Source organism: Grus americana, chromosome 20 (assembly GCF_028858705.1).
Source record: "Grus americana isolate bGruAme1 chromosome 20, bGruAme1.mat, whole genome shotgun sequence".
Classification (NCBI taxonomy): Eukaryota; Metazoa; Chordata; class Aves; order Gruiformes; family Gruidae; genus Grus; species Grus americana.
The window spans coordinates 12,599,568-12,621,775 of NC_072871.1; the positions used below are offsets into that span (position 1 = coordinate 12,599,568).

Consider the following 22,208-nt stretch of genomic DNA (forward strand, 5'->3'; position numbering starts at 1 on the left):
TTTGGTTTAGTCATTATTTAACTTGTCCATGTTTTCTCCACAGTAGTCCCCTTGTGTGACCCAGGATTTTACCTGTTTTGCAGTGTTCTGCTGACCCTCCCAGCACAAAAAGACACATCCACATGTGCGTGTGTGTTGGGTGGGGAGTTTAACAGTACAGTGGGTGCCATTTTCCATGTGGGGAATGAAATCCTGGCCTCAGCGATGGCAGCAGCAGTTTTGTTTCCAGCCTCAGTGGAGCTGAGATTTTTGTCCTGTTTCTTTTTAAGGGTCTTCATTTATTTTCTCTTTAACTCCAGTCTTAGGGGGTTTGTTCATATTAATTATCTGATTTGCTCTATTTAAAAAAAAAAAAAAAAGAAAAAACATCTTTTGTGGTCATGTAGTTAACTTAAATTGGCTATGGCTTTAACAAAACAGGAGGAAACGTGGGAACAGAGCCATGGTCTTACCATCATGAGGGCGACTGTTGCAGTAATTCTTCATGTTATCTATGCTAAAGTTTGACTGTCCCAGGGTGTTACTTTGTAATCAAATGGGAAAAGCAATGGAGAACTCTAATTTTGGGATTTGCATAACTGCATTCCTGTGATGCAGGTAGGAGTCCTCAAAAGATAAAGTAACATTTCCAGCTGAGCTAAACTGAGTATCATGCATTATTGCTTTGTGGGGATGAGGCCTTAAATGCCCGTGTCCCATCTGCTCTGCAGGAACACTGAAGAGTGTACAGGACTTTTCTCTGAAGGATCAGGCAGAGTCTGATGGTCCCCTTGTCAGCGTGACCCTTGCGCTGTCACTTGTACCTTGTAGTCCTTGCCCTGCTGCCTCCTCCTAGAGGTGGCTACATTCTAGTGATAGTTTCCAGCGGCGACTTAGTCTGGACGGTCGTGAGAGAGGGTGTGTAAAGCACAGAATTACTGTAGCCATTGTGCAGAAGGGAAATTCTGCTCCTTTTCTGAATTTATCAGCTGAAGCAAAGCATCTTTTTGCCGCCCTTCAATTGTTATCTGGGCAGCCAAGTTGTGACTGGTTTGCCTGCTAGGCATTCTTGTAGTCTTGCAAGCTGATACCATCAAGGTGTTGCTTGCAGTTCCCCTGAAGCAAAGGTTTCTTTGAGTGCAGCCTCCCACCCTTACCTTCATCTCTATTGGGAAAGTGGTGCAAGCAGAGGATGGCTCATTCAATAATCGTTGTAAAAGCCACCAGACTCTTGTTCTTCTGCTCCTGCTGCCCTGAGAGTTTCTGAAACAACAAATCACATGGACATCAGCTGCTCTAGCAGCAGGCAAGTTTTGCTGGATGGACTTCTCTATAAAATACTAATTAGGAAGTCCGTTCCTGTGAGCTTCAGATCTTATTTATGAAACATTGTATGTTATATTCAACAAGTCAGAGCTGAGAAAGCCTAGATATATCTTAGCCTCCCTCAGGCTCCTTACTATAGTGGAATTCAGGAGAAATTCCTTAATAGTATTTGTTACTTACAGTGTACTATCTCCCTCTTGTGCAAATGATATATAATTTTGGATTGGACTGAAAAATGGCTGGACATCCCTGTTATCCGGTATCTCAGCAGTACCAGTGAGGGCCCATGGATCACACTGGAGAGACCAAGTTTCCAGTCTGCAGGTTGCCACAAAAAACAGTAGTCTGCAAGGGTCGGCTGCTTAACAGCCAGAAGCAAGAGCCAGTTTTTCCTTTGGGCATCTGCCCCCCATGCTATGGGGAAAAAAGGGCAGCAAGGACCAGCTTGCCTTTCCCGGCACAGCTGCCCGTGGGGGTGACTGGAAGGGGGAGGCGGGAGGTTATTTTTAAGGGATTTGTGCAACAAAGAAGATTTGAACTGTGATTTTTGTCATGCCTCTTGAGCTGAAGAAAGGCATATTGGTGTGTCTGACTCTGATGAACTGTATGAATAGCTGTTTGTTTAGCAAGCCATTATATGCATTGTTTTACAGTTAGCATTTCTTACCCTTTATTCATAGCCTTTTCTGTGCTCTCTTTCTTTGTGTCTTCTGTCTCTTGCTTTCTTCCCCCTCTTCAGCAGGCCTCCTATGCTGCCTCTTCTTTCTCTTCTGTCTCCTACTGTGTCCAGCAAACTAAAGTGCCCTTCACCCCCGAGGACAGCGGTGCCACTCAGGGCCTCACTATGTCAGTCTCTAACTCCTTTCTCAACCGGCACAGCTCCTTTCCTGTGCATTCGGTGAGTTGCTCTCCGCACTTTAACATGTGTGCATATTTGTGTCGGTGAAATGCTTGTGTGCAAATTTGGTGCTTACGCTCTCAGTTGCAGGTAAAGGTGAAGGTTCTTTTGGGGGCTTTTGAACTCATGTATTAATCAGCCAGGTGAGAAAAACTGCGTGTCAATCCTACTAAATGAAGCACAGGGGAGGTGCAGCTTTCATTACTTCATACACACATCGGTGCTGACATTTGTGGCGAGGACTGACGAAGGAGAGCCGGCCTGTGTGCCCAGGCACACTCCGTTGACCTACGTGTTCCCCAGGCTGCACGCTGGAGCTGCAAAATCTTTTTGTTCCGTTGCATAATGTCAGCGATGTGGATGAGTCGATTAAAGGCTGCCGTGTGAGTCTGGCCTTTGGAGAAATAACAAGATGCTGTCCCCGAAATACATGGATTTAGTCAAACGTATGAAACAGTGGCTGCAGCTCCTTAATTTTTTTTTTCTAGAAAATGGCTTCTGCCAGATCTTTCATCTCATATTTGCTTGTCTGCTTCCCTTGATGTCTCCGTGGTCCCAAACAAGCTCAGTAGGCTTGTATGATTTGCTGACGAATGAGCAGGGTTTTCTCTCCTACAGCACTTGTGAACGGTCTGAAGAGAGAACAGCAGGAGGGGCTGAGAATGATTGAAATCAAAATAAGAATAATCTTAGAGCACTGCTTAAATCTGTGATCAGCTGCTTAAATTAAATGGTAGTAATAACCAAGTGTTAATGTAATGAAATCAAATCTAACCATGGGATTCCAACAGCTCATCAGTATGGGGCTCGTTTGCATGTAAAACTATGTGGTTATGCTCTGATTGCCGTGCAATGACAACTGAGAACAGGCTATTTTTTAACAGTGACCTGGATGTTTAGTAAATTAGACTTCTTCTGGAGAAGAAATTCTCAGACAAGTCTTGAGAAAATTCAGAAGTGTTCAATTAGTTTAATATTAAATATTTGAAAATGGTATCCTCCCACTGTGCCACCGCTATCTTCCCATTTCAACACTTACTCATTCTCTAAAAATTAGTGATAATCATGGGTCTGAAGAAGAAGAAAGTATTCAAGTACTTTACAAGTAGCACTACTTCACAAGCAATGAATTAAAGCTTTTGACTTCCACTTGTATAAGAGTGCAGTTATCATAGTTTTGCTGCACAGATGAAAAGGCTGAGGTGTGGAAAGGTTAGTGCTTGCATAAATTTGTGGTAAACAGTTTTAAAATTTGAAGTAATGCAGAAGTTCTGAGTCGTATGGCTCTTGTTTGATAGTGATCCTTGCAAGCAAAACGCAGAACTGTAAGACTGAGTAAAAGCACTTCACTATTTTTGTTTTAATTGAGAGGCTATAAATATGATAGTATAATGTTCTAAAAATATGTGGGCACTTTCATTTAAAAAAGTGTCCTGGTTGGATTAAATGGTTACTACCTACTTAATTGTTCTGACCTGTTCTCATCTTGCTTTGGACTACATTACTCTGAAGATATTATTTTACAAAATGTTAAAACTTCATGAAAAAATCCTTACTCATTTTTGCAAGGATTTGGTGGAGGGAAAATAAATGGCTGGAGCATGAGGAACAATGAGAACAATTAGTCAGTACACTGTCAAATGCACAAAGGAAATAAGCTGAATTAAAAATGGTGATTTTTTTCCATTAATGCCTTTAAATTATGATAATCTCATAGTTGCTCACGACTCTAGCTGGTCTGTTATTTCACAGGCAAAAATGAGATTTTTTCACTATGACAGCATCTCTTTGTCTCCGAGCTGCAAAATACCAACGTCCTTACGTGCATCATAGCTGACCCATGTAATACCATAACCAAGGTTTATCCCATGTTCCCTATCCCTAATAAGACAGAGAGGTGAACCAGCTGTCAAGGTCTGGATCGTTCCCAGAGTGACACCCTGCATTTCAGCACTAAGACGGACCAGAGCCCCTCTTGCAATCTGCTCCCGAGCACTGGCTGGAAAGACCGTGCGGTTTCACGCTAGGGATGCCCCAAGCTGCACCAGTAACGCTTTAAACACATCGCTCTGCTCCTCTTATTCTCATGTCTTCATTTTTAACTCTCTCACCAAAGAAAGGCCACTCAAGTGAGCAATAAACCTGCTAAAAAATAAGCAGTAGCTTTCCACCAGCCCCAGCATGGGAGTTAATGCTAGAAGAGCACACCCTTCGCATACCAGCCAACTGTGGAGTTGGCCTCCTGTGCACCTACATATCAGTGGTGATTATCAAATCTCTTCAAATGATATGTCTCCTACATTAATCGTTATCCATTCCATCCAGGAAGCAAAAACCTCCTTCAATCAATACCAGGAAGTCAGAGCTGATAAACGAAATGGCTGGTCATTGACCGAGTGTGAGCAATGCATCGCAGGTTTGCCAAGCGTAGCCAATTTCTAGAAAGTGCCCTGTGCTTTTTTTCCTTCCCTGGAGACTGGCCTGGGATGGTGGACAGCAGGAGTCAATCTCAGAGGGAAGAGCTGGCCCTGGACCCATCTGTCACATGCAGAGAGCAGGAAAGCAAAGCCGACACCTTGTTTTGCACATTAGCCCGTTAGCTCTGTGCTCCAGGTGAAGGACTAGCACCTTACTACCGATTTAAGGGGCTTAAAAAGACTGTTTTCAGACAGTGTTTTGAAGCAAAAAAGAGGCAAAGTTGTTCAGAGCATCTTTACTCTTCGAATTTTTAATGTATGAATTTCTTTTCTAGAACCCTGACTTTTTTCTTTCTGATCAGCGCTGCAGACACTGCTGCAGTCCAGCAGCCACCGCTGCTCTGTCAACCCGCTAATCGTGCTTTTCCCTTCTTTGCAGGAAATTGTGTCAGAGGTAATAGCTTTTACTGGATAGAGGCAGATCTTGAGCAACTGGATCAAACCTCATAGGCTTGGCAAGTTGAGCTTGTTTTTTACCGAGTCTGATTCGCGTCTGGCCTCTGTGCCAGCAAGGGTCGTGTTTGTAGTGTGGGTGATGTTATAAGGAACTACAGCGTCATACTCCCCATTCCATGCACAGCGAAGCCATTAAATCCCACATCCATGGGACAACTGGATCGTACCGTCAAGAGCCATTTCAGGGATTCCCATCTCTTTTGAAAAGACTTTCTGTTTCTAGATGGTAGGAAAGGAGGTATGCAATAAGAAAGCAGTCTCCTTGGTAATTGTTGGCAGTAGTTTTTCTCTAGCTGATGACCTCCCTCCTCCTTCTTCTTGTGAAGACAGAGATACTGTCCTTTGGTTTGTTAACTCCCTGTGCTGTTTGCCTGGAAGTGGGTGGGCAGGGATCTGACCAGCAGGAATCAAACCTCATTACTTCCCAGCAGCTGGGGAACTTTGCACTGACAGAGGAAATCACTCCAGTGAGAAGCTATGCTGCTGTCCATCCACGTATTTTCCACCAAGGACTGCAAAAAAGTCTTGCATTCGGTTACAGCTAGGAACGTTTTCCTCACTGAAACAAGGAACGCAGTTGTTTCTCTGAGGCATCTACATGCCATTAGTGGAAATTTGGCTGCATCCTCCACTATGAAGAAATAACTTGCCTTTCTCAAAATAATGATTTTTCTTATGTTTTCTTTCTAATTAAGAAACATTTCCAGTAATTTTCCAGAAACCAAATTGGCTGTGGGATTCCAGCAGAAGGCGCAAGTGATTTCCTTATGAAAGCTCCAATTCAGCGCTTCTGTTCTCACTTGTTCCCACCGTTCCTGAGCAAATTGAGCAAGCGCACAGAAGATTCACAGCAACTGTTTTTCTTTCTTGTGCATGTGCCAACGTATGTTCAGGAAAAGGAGGGTCAGATAAGTGTTTAAAGACGCGCACAATGCAGACATGTGCTTCGCATGTTTTCCCCACCTCGCCCCTGTTGGTGTAGCTCGGTTCCAGTCTGCAGCACACAGCGCAGCTCTGGCCCAAGCACAGACGGAGCTGGTTTGATTCATGTGGTGGTCCAATGGTGGGAGCCTCGATCGAACTAAAACCGGGAAGTCATAGTGTGTTAGTTCGTTTCTGTCCTAAGCAGGTTTTGCTTCCTTAATTTGGAGTAGACAGAAGAGGGATAAAAAGATTTGCATCCATTTAACTAGCTGCTGAGTTCTAGTTATTGTTTTGCCTTTCCTGTTTAGAATTCCTTCTGCATTTGTGTTCGTTTCCACTGCCTGTGGCAGGTCTGGATGGTGATATTAATAGTGCTGTTGCATGCTGGCATCGCTGAATCCTGCTTCTGAAAACCCCTTCCTCCGGTGGTTTATGCATTTTCCTTGCAGTTGGAACGCTACGGGTCTCTGTGTAGGTCTCTCCAAACAGTTCCCTATTGACTTCATAGGCCACATGCACCACAATTTTTGTGTGACTGACTTTTTAGGAGTCTTGTCTTTGTCTCCAGGCTCTGCCTTTTAAAGATCTGCTTGCTAGATACGGTGGTATTGTCTACGAGCTAAACAAGAGTTGACAGTTCAGGTGTGATCAGATCAAATTCTCCTGATAGTTTCAAGAGAGAGTTGCATGATAGCATGGTTAATAAACCTTACAAATGTTTTCTTCCCCCTGCCCCCTTATTTGTTTTGTTGCAAAGATGTACAAGAATCCTTCCCACTTAAGGAGAAGTTTGGATTTTGTGTTTTCTTGTGCAGAAGCCAGGAGACCCTTTCCCAAGGGAACAGCAAGCCCCATCCATCCATCTGCTATGCTAACCACTACTTAAAAACAGGGAGGTCAGCTGTGCAGCCACATCAGAGGCTTTGCTGGGAAACATTCAAGCACAAGGAGTTGCTGCCTTTCCTGTGGCAGTGCTTGAAGCCATTCTGTTGGCAGCTTGTGTTTCCAGCCATTCATTGTAGGAGTGTTTCCTTCCTCATTAGCAAAAGTACCTGGAAGCCCAGCATTGTGTCATGAGATAGGATGTCTTTTCCAGTAGTTGTCTACGCAATTGTATTCTTAGGGTGTAGCGGCTTTGTGCAACACCCAGTATGTTGTGAACATAGTTCTCTACTGTTAGAATTTGGGCATCCAGTTCTGGCACGTTGCCCACATTGCTCTTTTAATAGCATTAGCAGAGGAGATCTAAAGGATTGATCCTTTTTTCTGATAGCTTCATGTTTTGGAAGTCTGATGCTCTATCTGATCTGGGAGTGTCTGGCAGGATTGCAGATTAATTTGGCAGAAGAAGTCCATAGGGTAACTGAGAAGGCTGTGCTTAAAAGGTAAAGACTGTCTGCTGATGCTGCAGATGCTCTGTCAGCCATATAATTGAATTCAGCTTTGAATTTAGGATGGAGACTGCTGTAACTCGCAACCAGTGACTCCCTGCATATAAACACTCTGTCTCCCTCTTACTTGTGGTCAGCCATGCCTAGTGACTGTAGAGAAGCATCACTCTTGAAATAAGTTTTCTATGAGAGTGCTTATCTCCTGCCATCTAATCCAAATAAACGGCTGTAATGTTATTGACCTTTGGGACATGCTGTAACACTGCTGCTAATGATGGAAAACTGTGCTGAAGTATTGACCGTTGCAAAAATCAAAGGCAGCAAATTGAAAATGTTGAAAGATTTAATCTCTGGAAGACCTCTGTGTGTCATGGTGTGTGGTAAACATTCAGGTCTGGGCACGTTAGCTTCCTGCTCTTCACAGGATACAAGATTGCTCCAAGCTCAAATCGTGCTTTGTGGAACTACTTCCCAAGTGGCAGGTAGGGCTTTTTTTAAAATCCACTTTACTGGTGAGAGGAGAGGGGTCTCTCGTCTCCCTGTGTTGGCCATTTGCTGTCATAGGTCAGGATCACTCGTGCTGGGAGACCATCTTCTGGTCCCGTGGTGGGAGCCTGGCAGCATAAGCAGAGTTTGGATAGAGGAAAGCATCCTTTCTCAAAGGATCCAGTTGCACCCTGCTTTCTAGCTTTCCCAGGGATTATTTTGGAGTACTTAAAGCCATGGAGTAGGAGGTTGTGTCAGTACAGCCATAACCAAGGCCTTACTGACCCTGCAAGAAACCTCTAAGCAGCAGATTAAAACAAGCATTGTTTTAACAGATAAACTGTTGCCTGTGATTTCATGGGGGGAGGACTAGAGAAGAACTAGTTTGCTTGTGACTGTTCTGTTGAATGGACTGTCCTCTCCCAAAAAAAGTATGTCTTTTAAAGGATGACAGGGCTTCTGAGAGATGTACAACACCCAAACCCCGTGGAAGCCATTGCCAGAATTCCTGCTGCAGCTGCTGGGCTGGGCTGGGTCGGAGTGGGGAGCAGCAGGAATGGGTGCCATATGGACATCATCTCCTCCGCAGGGTGGTTTTTTTTCCCCTTTAAAAGTATGCTTCGTTCTTGGCTCTTGTCCCAGCACCGCTGCATAGCTGGAATTCCAGAGCTGCTTGCAGGCTCTGGAGGAAGGAGGGGGCTCCCTGGCTCGCTTTCTACAAGATGCAGCTTTACAAGAAGACTGGAAGTTGAGAGCAGGCTGGCTAATTAATGCCAGCACACCAAAGGCTTCTCTGCACTGTTCTCTTTGTTAACAGCATGCTGAGAGCATGTCTGCATCGTTAAATGATTGTTTGCGGATCACATAATGAAGATTAATGCATTTTCCTGGGTACCTGAGCCTTAAACTGGCGTTTTCAACACATCTCATGCCAAGATACTGTTTTGAAAGGTGTATTGATGAGGCCGAGAAGAGGTGAATGTATAGTGATTGTCAGTAGTAACGTATCTGCAGTCAAACTCTTAAAATTTATGCAATGTTATGTTATATTTAGGTCCAGATTGCCTTTGAATTGGGGATTAATGTCTCTGAAACTATGCAAGGCAGAAGCTGTGCAAATTTTCCTGCCCCAGAAGCAGTAACTCATCTCCCCAAGCTGCTGGCTCAGCCTGCAGGCAGCGTACCGGTCAGCGTCTCAGCTGCCGAGCCTCCCGGCCAGCGTTTGGCCTGAACTAACCCTGCCAGCACCGTCACACAGCGTGAGAGCTTCACAGGGTGCTGCCTGTCTCGGAGTGACTTGATTGAGGACAGTAATTTCCTTTCACTCCTGCCTTGCATGAGCTTCGCTGCTGCTTTGCAAAAGCCTGGCTTTTTCTTTGAGTTCAGCAGGTCAGAGACAAAAACCCTTGGGACTCCTCAGTGGAAGGTGTCCATCAACTACAGAGTGAAGAACAGCATATGCCGCTTGTCTCATGTGGGCACAGGAAGCCCAGCTCTGGGGGAGCTGGCATGTAAGTCCTGTTTGAGCAAATTATTTCCTTTACTGGAGCAGAGGATCTTGTTATTGGGACAGCCATTTGTTGAGTGCCTTCTCGAGAGCGGCTGCAGCAGTGGTTCTCCATTTGCTTTGCTCCTGTTCTTTTTTGGGGTCTAACCTGGGACTTGGGGCGATAGTTGGCATATTAGCTTTGGCGAGATCGTGAAATACCAGGGAGACGGGGCAGGCATAATGAATCTGCTGAGCTAAGATGATGTCATGAGCCTGGTGTCTTACGAGGGATTTAGTGTTTTGTGCCATGCAAGTGAAAATGAATAAATGTAGAGCATTTATCCAGGCAGAAAGTAAATACAGAGATTAGACTTGTCATTGTTACTGAGGCAGCCCCAAAAGCTGACAGGGACCCTGGAGCCAGGGCCGCTCATCCGGAAAGAAACCGGCAGGAAGAGAGAGGAGCCCGTCCTAGAGCCAGTCTCCTTTTAGCCACAGGCATGTGGTAGGGATTTGCATTTTAATTATTTTTCAGTAGTCTTTTAAGCTCTCTTTCCAAAGCATCTCCCTCTGCTCGTCTGTATTATGGCCTGCAATATGTTTTGGGCCCCAAGAATACACCCAGAGCACTGCCAGATACCACGCATGGTGGAGGGCAACCACTCAAGGATTAAGGTGTTGGAAGGTAAAGTCTATCCACTGACCTTTACTTTTCCTTTCCTTTGTAGTGGAAAAGCTTTTTTGCCCAGGTTTCTGTCCCGAGGTTGTTTTCAGTTTAGATTTTTAAGCTCACATCTTTCCTAGGTAGGAAAAAACCCCAACGCTGCTGAACTGGATGCTGCCGCCATGGCTCAGGTGACAGACTAAGCTTTTCTTTTTATCACCCGCTCAACTCTCCTGAGAAAATGTAGCCTGAATTCTCCGATTCATGCTTTTGTTTTCCCTTCTCCTCTTTACATCACAGCGGTGTCGCTTTTCAGCCTGGTTTGAGCAAGTTGTGTCTTTGCTTCTTGAGAGCTCTGTAATGCACCATCCTTCTGCAGCAGATCGCTCAAACGAGCAACCGCCACAGCTTCATTTCAGCGTGGGTATTTTTGGATGATGTGATTCTTCCTTTGGTCCACTTGACTACGACACAGATCTCGCTAGTGGTTGAGCTCTACAGGTTTTAAAATAAACTCCTCTGCAGCAGGTTTAGCATTGTCTTTTTTCTTTTTTTGGTGGGTGTCAGCTTTGTTTCGGACTTACCCTGATGGCAAATCTGACTAGCACCAGATATTAAAAGACAGAGGGTTCCTCTTGTTTTTCTTGGCACAATATATTCCCACTGCACCCTGTTTAATATTATCTGAACAGTAATCTGATGATTAGGAGAGATAGCGAAGTAAAGCTTTACGCAGATGATCTCTTTTCATCTCTTCAGCTGACTCTTCAAGGCACTGCATTAAAGGATCGGTTTGATAAGGAATTCATTGCTCCTGAGGGCAATTACCATTTTTGCTCCCTATGTTTCTCAAATGGGAAGGAGTAGCAGTGTAATCTCCTTTATCCTTCAGTGTAAATTTGAAGACAGTATCCAGCCACTCCTCCCTGGGAGCTGTGTGTTCTGGAACAGACTTGACACAGTAGCTGTTAAATTACAGGGCCGGAGCACGCGGCATCTTAAATTTGGATCCTGTGGAAAATCCCAGAAAAGCAATAAGCACTTGGAGTACTTCTCTCTATCTAGATATTTCCAGCATGCTCACAGTCGTGGTTTCTGTATGCCTTCGCATCCTTTCATCCACTCAAGGGATTTTCAGGCTGCACTTTGTCGTTAACAGTGCCGAGGTATCCAGGCTTTCTCCCTGCCCAGCAAAGGCTGGATACCTCCAGGTAAACACCCTGGTGCCCACTTTCCCTCTCGGAGGTGAGCAGCCCAGCTGCTGTTTGTGCAAGAACGTGCCTCTCCGTGCAAAAACTAGCAATTGATGCTTTAGCATGTGGATGGTAAAATAGTGCTGCCTCTGTTTGGTTGGCCTCTCGACAGAGAGGTGCCTGTGTTAGAAATGCCTTGTGCTGTCACTGCTACACTACTGCTGATCTAATCACTTTTTCTCTTGTCTGTCTCTTTCCTTTCCCCATCTTCCTTGGTTTTGTGTTGTACGTCTCTGCATCCTGTAGTACAAATCTGTGTTTAGGTCCTACTCCCAGGACTTTGTGCCTCACAACCAAGTCTCCATACCTCCTTTCCTCTCTTCTACCTCCTCCTCCTCCTGCTCCACCCCACCTTTTCTGCCCGTCCATCCATCTCAGAGCTCTGACCTAGCGGTGCCCGCCGCAGCCAGCCTGTCACCCAGCACTGTGGATGTGCCAAACTCCTCTTCTCAGGAGAGCAGCTTTAACGGGAATGCTCCTGTCTGCCTGCCTTCTGAAACCTCTTTCACTGATTCTCTCCAGACGCCTTCGGTGAGACTATCCAAAGAGATAATGCACCTTAACGCAAGGCTGGGTTTATTTGTTTTGTAAAAGAAAATGTCTCTTGTATTAATACATGCTAAATGTGATTTAGTCTGGTTTCCAAACATGCGTGTGAATCGCAGAGAGGTAATTTCGTATAAAAATGGTGGCTAGAAAAAATGAACAACCTCAGCAGGTTTGAGAAAAATGTGAGCACATGTGTCGGAAGCATAAAATGTCAAATGCTGGTGAAGGGGAGAGGAGAAGTTGCTGTAGCTTCCTGCAATTGTAATACAAAGCTAAGGAAGGTTAAGGAGTGTTGTGTGAGGTTGGTTGTTTCTAAACAGAGGCCCCTAACGGTGGTTCGCATCCTGCAGTTGCTGCCGCGGCAGGGTTTGGTAATTGCTGCCCTGCTCCCTCCTAAGTCACTGGTGAGCCCGAGGAGCGGTGGGTGCAGTCCAGCTCTCTCTCTCCTGTGCATAAACCTGTTGTTCTCTTCAGGCTCCTGCTCTTTCCACTCAGTAGCAGCCCTAGCTGTGCGTTTAGTGGCAGTGCACGTTGGTGCAAAGCATCACATGTTGGTGAAGACTAATGCTGTTGCCACACTGATACGGCACTACTAGCGTGAGGTCCCAGATCAGTTGTGCAGATCATTTGGCAGTTTTGTGCATTACAGTTACCTGTTTAAACACCTCCTTTTCAAGACAGTTCCTCTTTTGCTTGCTGCAAAGCCTAGAGTTGATGGGATTAGAGCTGTCAGCACAGTGCACGCTAGTGCTGCCTCTTCACAGAGTTTGGAAGAGGGACCCTGACTGCAGAGTAAATGATCAGGTTTTCACACGTTGGACCTGACCTTGCTGTTGCATCTTCCTCGCGTTGGTCCTTGTTACAGCCCAGAAGTCTTTGAGTTTGGTTTAGCCTGGCGTGGTGGCTCTAGTCTGTGCTTGTAGCATAGTTCGGGAGATGCATTTGATACCCTCTGGGCTGCGGGGCCAGTTGCATTTAGCGGCAGGACTGCGCCACAGGTAGGACAGGCACTTGTGTGTCGAGCTCTGAATGCTCAGCTTCCATAACCTTGAAATCCGCATGTGCATATTGCACCTTCGCAGCCTCGCGTGGAGTCCATGGCAGCTCTTGCAAAGCAGTGCCTGCTGCTGTCCTGCTGCACCTCAGGGCCCTTGGGATAGTCCTCGGGAAACGGAAAATAATTACCCCCAGGAAGGTACAGCCTCGGTGGCCAGTGTTGGCCACTGAGCTGGAGGAAGGGCTCCCAGTTAGGTGACAGCAGCTGCCAAGAGCACTTCTCCCAGCCCACGGGCACGTTCTCTCACCAACATTAAGTGCTGGTGGAGAGCACCATCACGTATTTCCTTTCATCCTGTCTCCCTTAGAGTGAAAACGCCAGTGAGGAGGCTGGTGAGGGTGAATACGTCAATCTGTATTCCTCTGGCCAGAGCAACGGGGAACTCCCTCGCTCTGAAGGAGTAAGTAACCCGGAGAGGGCCGGACACCGGGAAGGGGCTGCCTGGTGCATGCTGAGTTCACACCGGGGCTGAGGCGCTTGGCACCGGCCCCTTCTGCACACCGTGGAGCTCCTGTGTCCGTCCTGCTGCCCCGGCTCCCTGGCTGGCGGTCCCTCTGCTTGCCCATCCTGGCTTGCAGGCTTGGGTGGTCTCCCGGTCTGGGTGGAGAGCAGGCGGTGCTTTCGGGGTCGTGGTGAGCCCCGGCAGGAGGTAGGGACGGCTTTTCCTGCTGTGCTGTTTCGTTTGTGCTTCGCTATCTGTTTGGAGCTGCTTGCGTGAGGTTCCCTTCCAGAAAGCTGCACCCTGACCAGTGCTGTCCTGGGGCTGTGTCTGTTCTTGTGACTGCTTTGGCTTCCCTATTTTAATGCAGAAAGCCTTGTGCTCTAATTTTTTTTTTTTCTTCCCTTCACCGTTTGGATACAAAGCAAGTGACTGATTTAGCATTGTAATGGCACGCTGTTTCTTCCTTTACTCAAGCCTCGTATCTTAGATATTTCCTAGAGGAGACAGGGTGTTTTCCATTGCAGGGAGGTACCATCTTCCTGTTGGATCATAGGAAACAGCGGTCTGTGGCAATCTTTTTTGCCTGTCCTCATCTTGGAAGGCACATCTCCTACAGGATGTCTCTGAGACCTTTATCCACGCTGGTGTTAAATATGCCAAGAGATAGAGCTCCCGTTGCTTCCCTTCAGGAGACACATCTAGGCAGGGCCATCCTTTCGGACAGCTGCAAGCCGGTTCTCAGCTTTGAAGCTAAGGGCTTTACAGATACAGTCTGGAAAAATTCTGCAGACACCAAGAAATCTAAGCTCACCAGTGTGTTTTCCAGGCCAAATGGATAGCGTGTAGGTGGCTTCAGTCCTGTCTGTTCAGTAGATTGAATTTCCAAGTTTCACTCTGCATGATGTCAAATAATTCTGAACTCCAAGACTGTTGGATTAATATTCCCATTTGCCGTTCATGGCTATTTGTCTCCTTAATAAATGGCTAATTTAAAATACCGTATCTTTGCTTTGAGCTGTCTACCTGCTGTTCCATGCCGCGAGTTCAGATGATACTGCTTTTTTGCATTAGCCTCATTTCCACAGCCGTGAATTGTGAGTGGAAACATGCATCATTGTGTAACTTCTTCGGATGGGAGAGAGAGAAGGTAGGAACGGCAGCGTGCATCCACCCCGAGACAGGCTGATGTTTTGGAGGCTGAGAGCAGGAAGGGAACTGAAACTGGAGAGCTTAGAGCTGGCTGTGTCTCTTCTGATTGAAGCAGAAGACAAGTGTATTTCAACAGTAAGGGCTGGAGAGGAAAAAAAAGTCGTGAGAGGGTTAAAATCCAAGACAGCAGCTGACTTGTGTTGTAACTTTCAGCATCATTTCACAATGTCAAAAGCAAACAGTACTAATTACACTAGTCTCCAGAGATAGTCCCAAATTTCCTGTCTAATTAACTTCTCTGTTTTCCTGGCATTTGGCATTAACTTGCATCAATCTTTAACCGCTCTGTAGGAATTTACAGTAAAGGGCCACTTAGAGGCAGTCACACTGTAAATGCAAGGCTAGCTGTGGCGTAGGACCCCATGTGATAATGAAAAACTTCTTTCTCTTTGCAGGAATCTCCCTCCGTCAAAGATGGCCACTCCAAAGACTCCACTTTGAACAGCAGTGCCATGGGGAAGGAAGGCAAAGACGGTGCTGAAAGGTGAGCCTGATTCCCATGGTCCTCCTGCTTCCCAGCCTCGAAGGGTACAGAGTCCCACCGATGTCCTGTTAGCCCTGCCCTCTACTAAGCCATCCTTGGGGCTGCCTCTTCTGGCCTCCACCTTCCCCACGTTCTCTAAATTTTAAGCCCACATTTTTTGCACAACCGGTGAGCAGCGGGATCCTGCTGAACGTGGAGGATCCTGACTTAATTCAGCAAGCCTGCAAGGGTTAACACAGCCTGTGTTAGCCATCCCAAGTCCATCTAATTGGCAGTCCTGTCATTGACACTGGCTGCTCCCTCCTGCTTCCAGGGAAACGTGCAAAAAAAGTCTGTTTCGCTGCCGGGGAATAGTCTTCCAGAGGGGAATTTCTTCTTAACCCTGCTAGGCTGGCTGAGGCCCCGAAGCAGGAGGCTTTATATCCCTTCTAATGCTCTTAGCTATCATTTGTCTATGTAAATGAAGAGGTGCAGGCTGTAACAGATGGGCTTCAGGAGGAGTGGAGTGAGTGCTTCCCTGCTGCTTGAGATTGCTCTTCAATTGCATTTCTAAAGCAAAAATAGAGAACAGCATTGTTTCGTGTGTTGACAGTCAACTTCCCTCCCCCATTTTCCTGCAGTTGGTTTGAGGGTTTTAATCCCTGCAGTGAAGGAGACAATGCACGAGTGCTCTGCAGAGCTCACTGTCTGCTGAAAGTACTGACTGGTGCACGGGATTTTGGCCTGTGCCTGGGGAAAGCTACAAAGAACGTGTGTACTTTTTATTTTTTTTTAGGAATACAGTCACAGAGAGCATGTGTCTGGGCACAAGAGTACCAGCCTTTGGGGGCAGGAATACTAGAGTTGTCGATGTACACCAAAGAAGTGGTCAGAGCTTTCTGCTCTGTCTTCCTGCAGAAAGAGAGCCTGTCATCTCCCCGTGTAGCAGCATGATGGGTCATGAGCTGACTAAGATATATATGTGTAGAGCATGCTCAGTCTCTATACATTCGAAGAAGAGCTTAGATTTGTGTGCACTAAAAATTTGGTGGATTAAGAAGACATGGAAGCATGTACTTACATAGGACATAGTAAAATCCTGTCTGCCCGAAAGGCAAGCAGACAAGTGTTAAGGTCCTAAAGGTTCTTCTTTCTCTTTTTCAAGAGATGCACAAAGCAACAGAATTAGAGCTAGACATTTGGGCTTGTTTGCAAAAGATTTACCTCCAGACTGCCTGTGTACTTACTGTCATTTAATGAAGGTTTGTATACTGAGAGCTCTGGTGGACCCAGCGTCTCTTCTCCGGGATGGGCAATGACACCAATGGGTATTTGCCTTTTTTTTTTTTTTTTTTTTTTTACAGGCAGCAGCAGTCACCAGATGCTTTGGAATCGTCACAGTTGGAGGAAGAAGTAGATGAGCTGTCCCTTATCGACCACAGTGAAATTATGTCTAGGTTAACACTGAAGCAAGAGGTAGGTGCATTCAGGGTTTGCTTTCATACTCTTGAAATCTGATTCTCTGTGTGCACAAGCAAGGCATCAACTTTTATTTGACAGGAAAAACTAGGTTGCAGTGGAAGCGATATGCAGCTTTATGTGTACAGGCTATTGTGAAAGTATGAGATGCTGGGTACAGGCAGGGAGCATCAGCAATGAAGAAGGGTTTTACAAAATGCGAGATGTCTCTCTAAAAACTAGCTCATCTTGTGTCCTTTTCCCAGCCCGCTCCTTCCCACCTCTTCAGCCCGCTGCAGTCTGAAATAAAGCACCTGAGAGCTTGAGCACAGTAAATCCATGTGTGCGTTTATGGTGTTGGCCATTCCATCTGAAGGCAGGTTTAGCAAATTTCCCATGCAGGATCTTATATTACTGATGTGGAAGAGCAGCCAAAGCAACTGTTTCTGTACTTGAGCAATGGCTTTGTTTCTAGCCTTGGGTGCACTCCCAGACAGCTTTGCTCACTGCACTCTTGAACCAAGCTGTCTTTGACGTGCAGCCTGAGGGAATATGCAGGCTTTTGAAGCTTTCAGACTGTCAGGGGGCTAGTCTGAAAAACGGAGAGAACATATCATTTACTAGCACTTTAGGAGTGTTTTTTGGTCAGCCAAGATGCGCAGGAGAGAGTGAGAAGCTATTACTCATTCTTTAAGTAGTATTTTCTGAGTCTTGCCAGAGGGTCACCTGAAAAATTCACATCTTAGATATAGCTGCTCATGGCTGTAATCCATGTTTTTTTCAGTGTTTTGCATATTGAAATGACAACGACATTGCTAAGGGAAGGCAGACATGACTCCAGTCTCCTCTGCAGGAATCATTCCTTTAAAAAAACAATTAAAAATCAGTGATTTCTGAACATTTGGGACTAGCATATCTGTGTCAACCCTTAACTTCTTTTTTTCTTTCTTTTCTTTACGCTCTACGTGTTTGAAACGGTATAGAACTGCCACTGTGAGCTGTTTCCTGCAGCGTGGGAACCGCTGGCTGGCTGATAGATCAGTTTTGCATATTTTTAGTTGTGAATTGCAATAGCTAGAAGAAAAATGTTCTTAGAGAGTGGTGAGGCAGGGGTCAAGCAGTTAGCAGGGCTGTCTGCTGCTGCTGCTTATTGGATCGCTTCAGGTGACCTCTAGCCACATAGTTCCAGGTTAGGGAATTAACTTGCTAGGTTTTGATGTTCCAGGAACGTGCGAGTTGAAGGCATGACCTCTCACCCACAGCCGCTGTGGTACATGATCCCGCACTTTGAGACAGTTCACACAGTGTTAGTGCTCTGTTAGTGGTCTTCTGGGAGCGTTTGGGAGTCTGGGACACTTCTGTTCATTCTTCTGTGGGTAGAAGGTTCACCTTTCACTGAGCTTCACAGCCTGCCCTTAAGGAGTCAGAGACCCCGAGTGAGGATCAGCCCAGATCCTCATCTGGGACACAAAATGCTTTATTCAAATTCCAGGATTAGCCCAGCACTGAAGACCATGTCCCAGCTTGCGCTGTGAGCAGTGCCAGGAACATTGCGTACTCTGCCAGTTGTTGCTGAGTTTGAACCCCAGAGATGGTAAACCAGGCCAAAGGGAGCTTGGGCCATGCCTCATGTGTTTCTGTTCCCATTGCAGGGAGATGATGGGCCAGATGTTCGTGGTGGATCCGGAGACATTTTGTTAGTGCACGCAACAGAGACCGACAGGAAAGGTACAGTGGATGCGCAAAAACAGAGCTGAGGAGCGTGATCTGGCGTGGCCTTTTGCTGCTTGTCTTCTGCATCTCTGTAGCGTGTGCAGTCACAGCGTGACTGCAGGCAGCTGGGCCAGGGTGGAGAGGACTGATCCGTGATCCTCTGACTTGCGGGGGGGATTGTGCTTATCTTTGGTGAAACGGAGGTAAGCTGGATAAGCGCCTGTTCGTTCCATTTAGCAGCAGGGATGGTATTAACTCTTCATAGCCCTTCCCCAGATCTGGAAAGCGAGGCACAGCAGTGGCGTGGGTGTCTCCATGCCTGCTGAGGTCACCCACTGGAAGCGCAGTGTGCCCGGTCCTGTTTTCAGAGGTAGTCCCTGCCCTTTGAACTTCAGGGCAGTGGTGATGTAGGAGCTGCTGGAGTGACTGTTGCGTCAAAGTGGGAGAGGAGGGACGTTGGTTTGGTCTAACTCAGTACCCGTGGGCATCGGGCAAGCTGTTCAGGTGCTGGTCTTGCTGACACTTCTTGTTTTCAACTTACCGAGTCACTTAGTCCCGTTGTGTACCGCTTGCATGCTGGTAGCCACCGAGACCAGTTCAGGGAGGGAATCCACAGTACAAGAAAGGAGACATGGGGGAGGAAAAGGGGAATTAGCCACCCTTAGCTATAGATTTGTTAAAATCCCACTTTATCTCTCCTAACCCAGTCGCCACCCACATGAAGGAGCTTCCTTCCAAGACCTGTGGCAAAGACAGCCTTTGCCATGTCTCCGAAGAGTGATTTTTGAACCTGCCAAACACGTTTGTGCTGATAGCCTTAACCAAAATTGGTCTTCTCTCCTGGGACGCAAGGCAAAATGCACTAACCCACTGAACCACTCGGCACTCATATTTTAGAGGTTGGATAGTCAGAGGGGAAATATCTTTCCTGTGCATTTTTAAATGGCAGGGTTTTTACTGTAGCATAAGGTGTTTGTAATTACTTACCAGCACCATTCAGCTAGCAAGAAAATCCTTCCCCTGACAGCTATGTTTCCCTGTTTACATCGGGCATCGAGTCCAGGCAGAAAGGACCAAAGTGAGGAACATATTAGAGAGGAGGAGGCAGCAAGTGATTGCTCCAAGGCTAGATATGTGTATTTTAAACAAATAGTCTAAATGAGATGGTGGAAATACCCCTTATAAAAAAACTGGAATGGAGAAGCTCTGATTTACTCCCTGCTGTTCTCCGGAACAAGCATCACACTGGAAGAACTTCCCTACTGTTCGTGTTGAAAGACAGCTACTTGGTAAAGGGGTGTGTGCTAAACCTCCAGTTCATGAATGGGGAGCTCTGAAGACGCGGTGAGCATTGAGGTGAAAGCTGTGGAGAACCTCTCAAGACTAGGAAAAACTAGAGCAGGATTTTAAATGCACAGTGGCATGGACAGGGAGGGTGGCTGGGTGGAGGGAGGCTGTCTCAGAATAGTCGCAGAGCTTAGCCTCAGGCTCTGCCAAGCCGCTGAGCTGAATGGAGCAGAGAGGAATTTGTGCTATGCTAACCCAGTGTTTGGGTGACTGAGAGGGTTAATGAATTAAGCTTACAATGAGAAGAATTCAGGGCTTGTAAATCAATCAGCCAAACGACACAGAGGGGTATGGTTAAGAGGCTTTCCTTTAAAGATGAATTTCTTGGCAGCTTTGAGTGCCAGAGCAGACCAGCTGTATTACCTCACATTGCCTTTTGGGCAGATGGGAACCCAGAATAAATGTAACTCCACGCCCTGTTGCATGATGCTTCTTATCCATTTGAGTTTTCTAAAAGAGCTAAGTGTGGAATAAGGGATAAAGAGAGACTTGTGGTCTTTAGGAATAAAATCCATGGTTAGTTAAGTGCTCACAGCCACATGCACTTGCTGTGAGCGCAGAATTACAGCTGGATGAGGCTGGGGACTCACCCCTGACGTGACCACCCAGCCTCTGGCTTTAGAGCTTATGTCTGTCTTTAACCAAAAGGCAGCAGCGATCTCTGATCTAAGAGCAGGAGGAAGCGGCATCTCTGTGAGGCTCCTGCCCAGAGAAACACCGCAGGCAGAGAGGCACAACCATCACACCGTGCCCTGCTCTTTCCCACCCTCCACATGCAGTGGATGGATGTTACAGCCCATGGGTATGGGGTGAGCCCTGTCCTGGCTGAAACAAGCTTTACAGGTAGAGCCCAGCCTCGGCAGGCACGGCAGAAGCTTTTTCTCCCCGTCTGTGCTAACGAGGCTCTGCCAGCAGTTGCAGTGTGCCATCCCACTGCACGTGCTGCCTGCAGTGCTGTGTGGTTTTATACTGGGGCTAATAAGTTTCCGCTTTGACTGCTGCTGTCCACAGTGACCAAGCCTTGCCTGGGACTGCGAGTGTTCTGCAGTCTTGACCTGAAATCTTCTCTCCCATTTGCAGTTCCTGCTTTTTCAAATTCCCTCCTTTGTGCCCATGACGATGGCCAAAGCCTTTGCAGTTCTGGGGCCTGTAGCACCTGCTCCTGCAGATTAATAAACAGGAGTTGACTACACGCACTGTGTCAGCGTCTTTGTTGTGGCACGGTTATGGTCCTGGTAGCATCAGTTTTATGCAGTGCAATTTATTTTCCTTTTGGCTGAAAATAATCTTACATTTACACTGTCCTGGGGCAGATTTCCTGGAACATAGCAAGGGCAGAGTGTCTGCAGCACCATATCATCATGTCAAAACACGTGTGTTCCTGATCGGTCACTCTTCCCTGGAGAAGAGTGACCGTGTCTTTCTGCAGGGCTCTGTGCTGCCTGGGCAGTAAAGGCAGAGAACAGACACCCACCTTTCACCATCAGATCTTCTTTTTTAAAGTATCCCCAAGGTCTAAACCACATTTTTCTTTGACCCAATATTGAAAGCTCCTGTCCCACAAACAGGTGTTTTTTGCTGACCCTTTTGGTGGTCACATAAGCCTGAGTGCTGCAAATGGGAGCCAGGCCAGCGGGGACAGGGCAGTTTGACTGTAGTTTGACTCTTGTGCCGTAGGGTCCATCTGCTGGTAAGAAACAACAGCACAACATTTCCGTACAGTCCGTTTGTGTCAAAATGTGTCCGTGTCCTCTTCCTGTAAGACTGGATTCAACCTTACAAGAAGCTTCCTTTTTCTGAAAGCAGCATTGACTGAGTCTTTGTTGTCTTTCTCTGCAGATCTGGTGCTGTACTGTGAAGCCTTTCTGACTACGTACAGGACATTTATTACCCCTGAAGAGCTCATCAAGAAGCTGCAGTACAGATATCCTTTTGCACGAGTGGCAGTTCACCCCTGCCATCAATCAGAGCTGAGCAGTTGTCGTGGAGGGAGTCAGTGACAAGTTGTTTGGTCAAAAGCCTGTTTGTCAACGTGGTCAGTAATGTGCTTGCCCTGAAGGTGTCCCAAGCAGGACTTCCTTCACCTCTGCACCCTGCAAATGGGAAATACTGCTGGGCAGGTCCAGGCAGAGTGGAGTACTGGACCTGAGAGTAGTCTGCTGCGAGCCCTGGCTGGGGAGAAGAGCAGTTCAGATTTTCTGTACATCACTGGGGAACTGGTCATTTTTTTGGGACATGTTGTTTGTAGAATGGGGATCTTGCTGCCTTCTGCCCTCCGGAGGGGCTGTGGGGATTACCTGCTTAGTCAGATGTAGTTTAATACTAGAGATGACTAGATGGTCAAGACCTATTCTCCCTCTTACTACAAGAAATGCAACACAGCACATAATGTCCTCTTAACCTCCCAGTTCTGAACTGAGCTTGTAACTGCTAACAAGGCGAGGGCCCCTACGTGGCAGGGTGAGCGTTAGCATTTCTGGCAGAGCGTGGAGAAGGCTCCTTGTTGAGCACCCTGCCTGCAGTTCCTTCCCCTTGGCTCTGTTCCTGTGGCTCTCTTCCCCATCAGCTGAGTGGGTCAATGTCTCGGTTCAGGCAGTGCAAAGACCTCATGGACTTTGGTCGTGTAC

General features: G+C 46.7%; 1 protein-coding gene across 9 annotated transcripts in view; it reads left to right on the top strand.

The window, feature by feature from the left end:
- RAPGEF1 (Rap guanine nucleotide exchange factor 1) overlaps positions 1 to 22,208 on the top strand; it is an 88,958-nt gene that overhangs the window by 58,663 nt on the left and 8,087 nt on the right. For 4 of the 9 annotated variants that reach the window (XM_054848490.1, XM_054848491.1, XM_054848488.1 and 1 more), the window contains 7 exons: positions 2,045 to 2,203; positions 11,590 to 11,874; positions 13,257 to 13,349; positions 14,996 to 15,084; positions 16,428 to 16,539; positions 18,174 to 18,249; positions 21,421 to 21,505. In XM_054848490.1, the coding sequence (XP_054704465.1) occupies positions 2,045 to 2,203; positions 11,590 to 11,874; positions 13,257 to 13,349; positions 14,996 to 15,084; positions 16,428 to 16,539; positions 18,174 to 18,249; positions 21,421 to 21,505 (899 nt within the window). The remainder of the gene's footprint in view (positions 1 to 2,044; positions 2,204 to 11,589; positions 11,875 to 13,256; positions 13,350 to 14,995; positions 15,085 to 16,427; positions 16,540 to 18,173; positions 18,250 to 21,420; positions 21,506 to 22,208) is intronic. The other 5 variants (XM_054848489.1, XM_054848494.1, XM_054848493.1 and 2 more) reach the window with 5 other exon arrangements.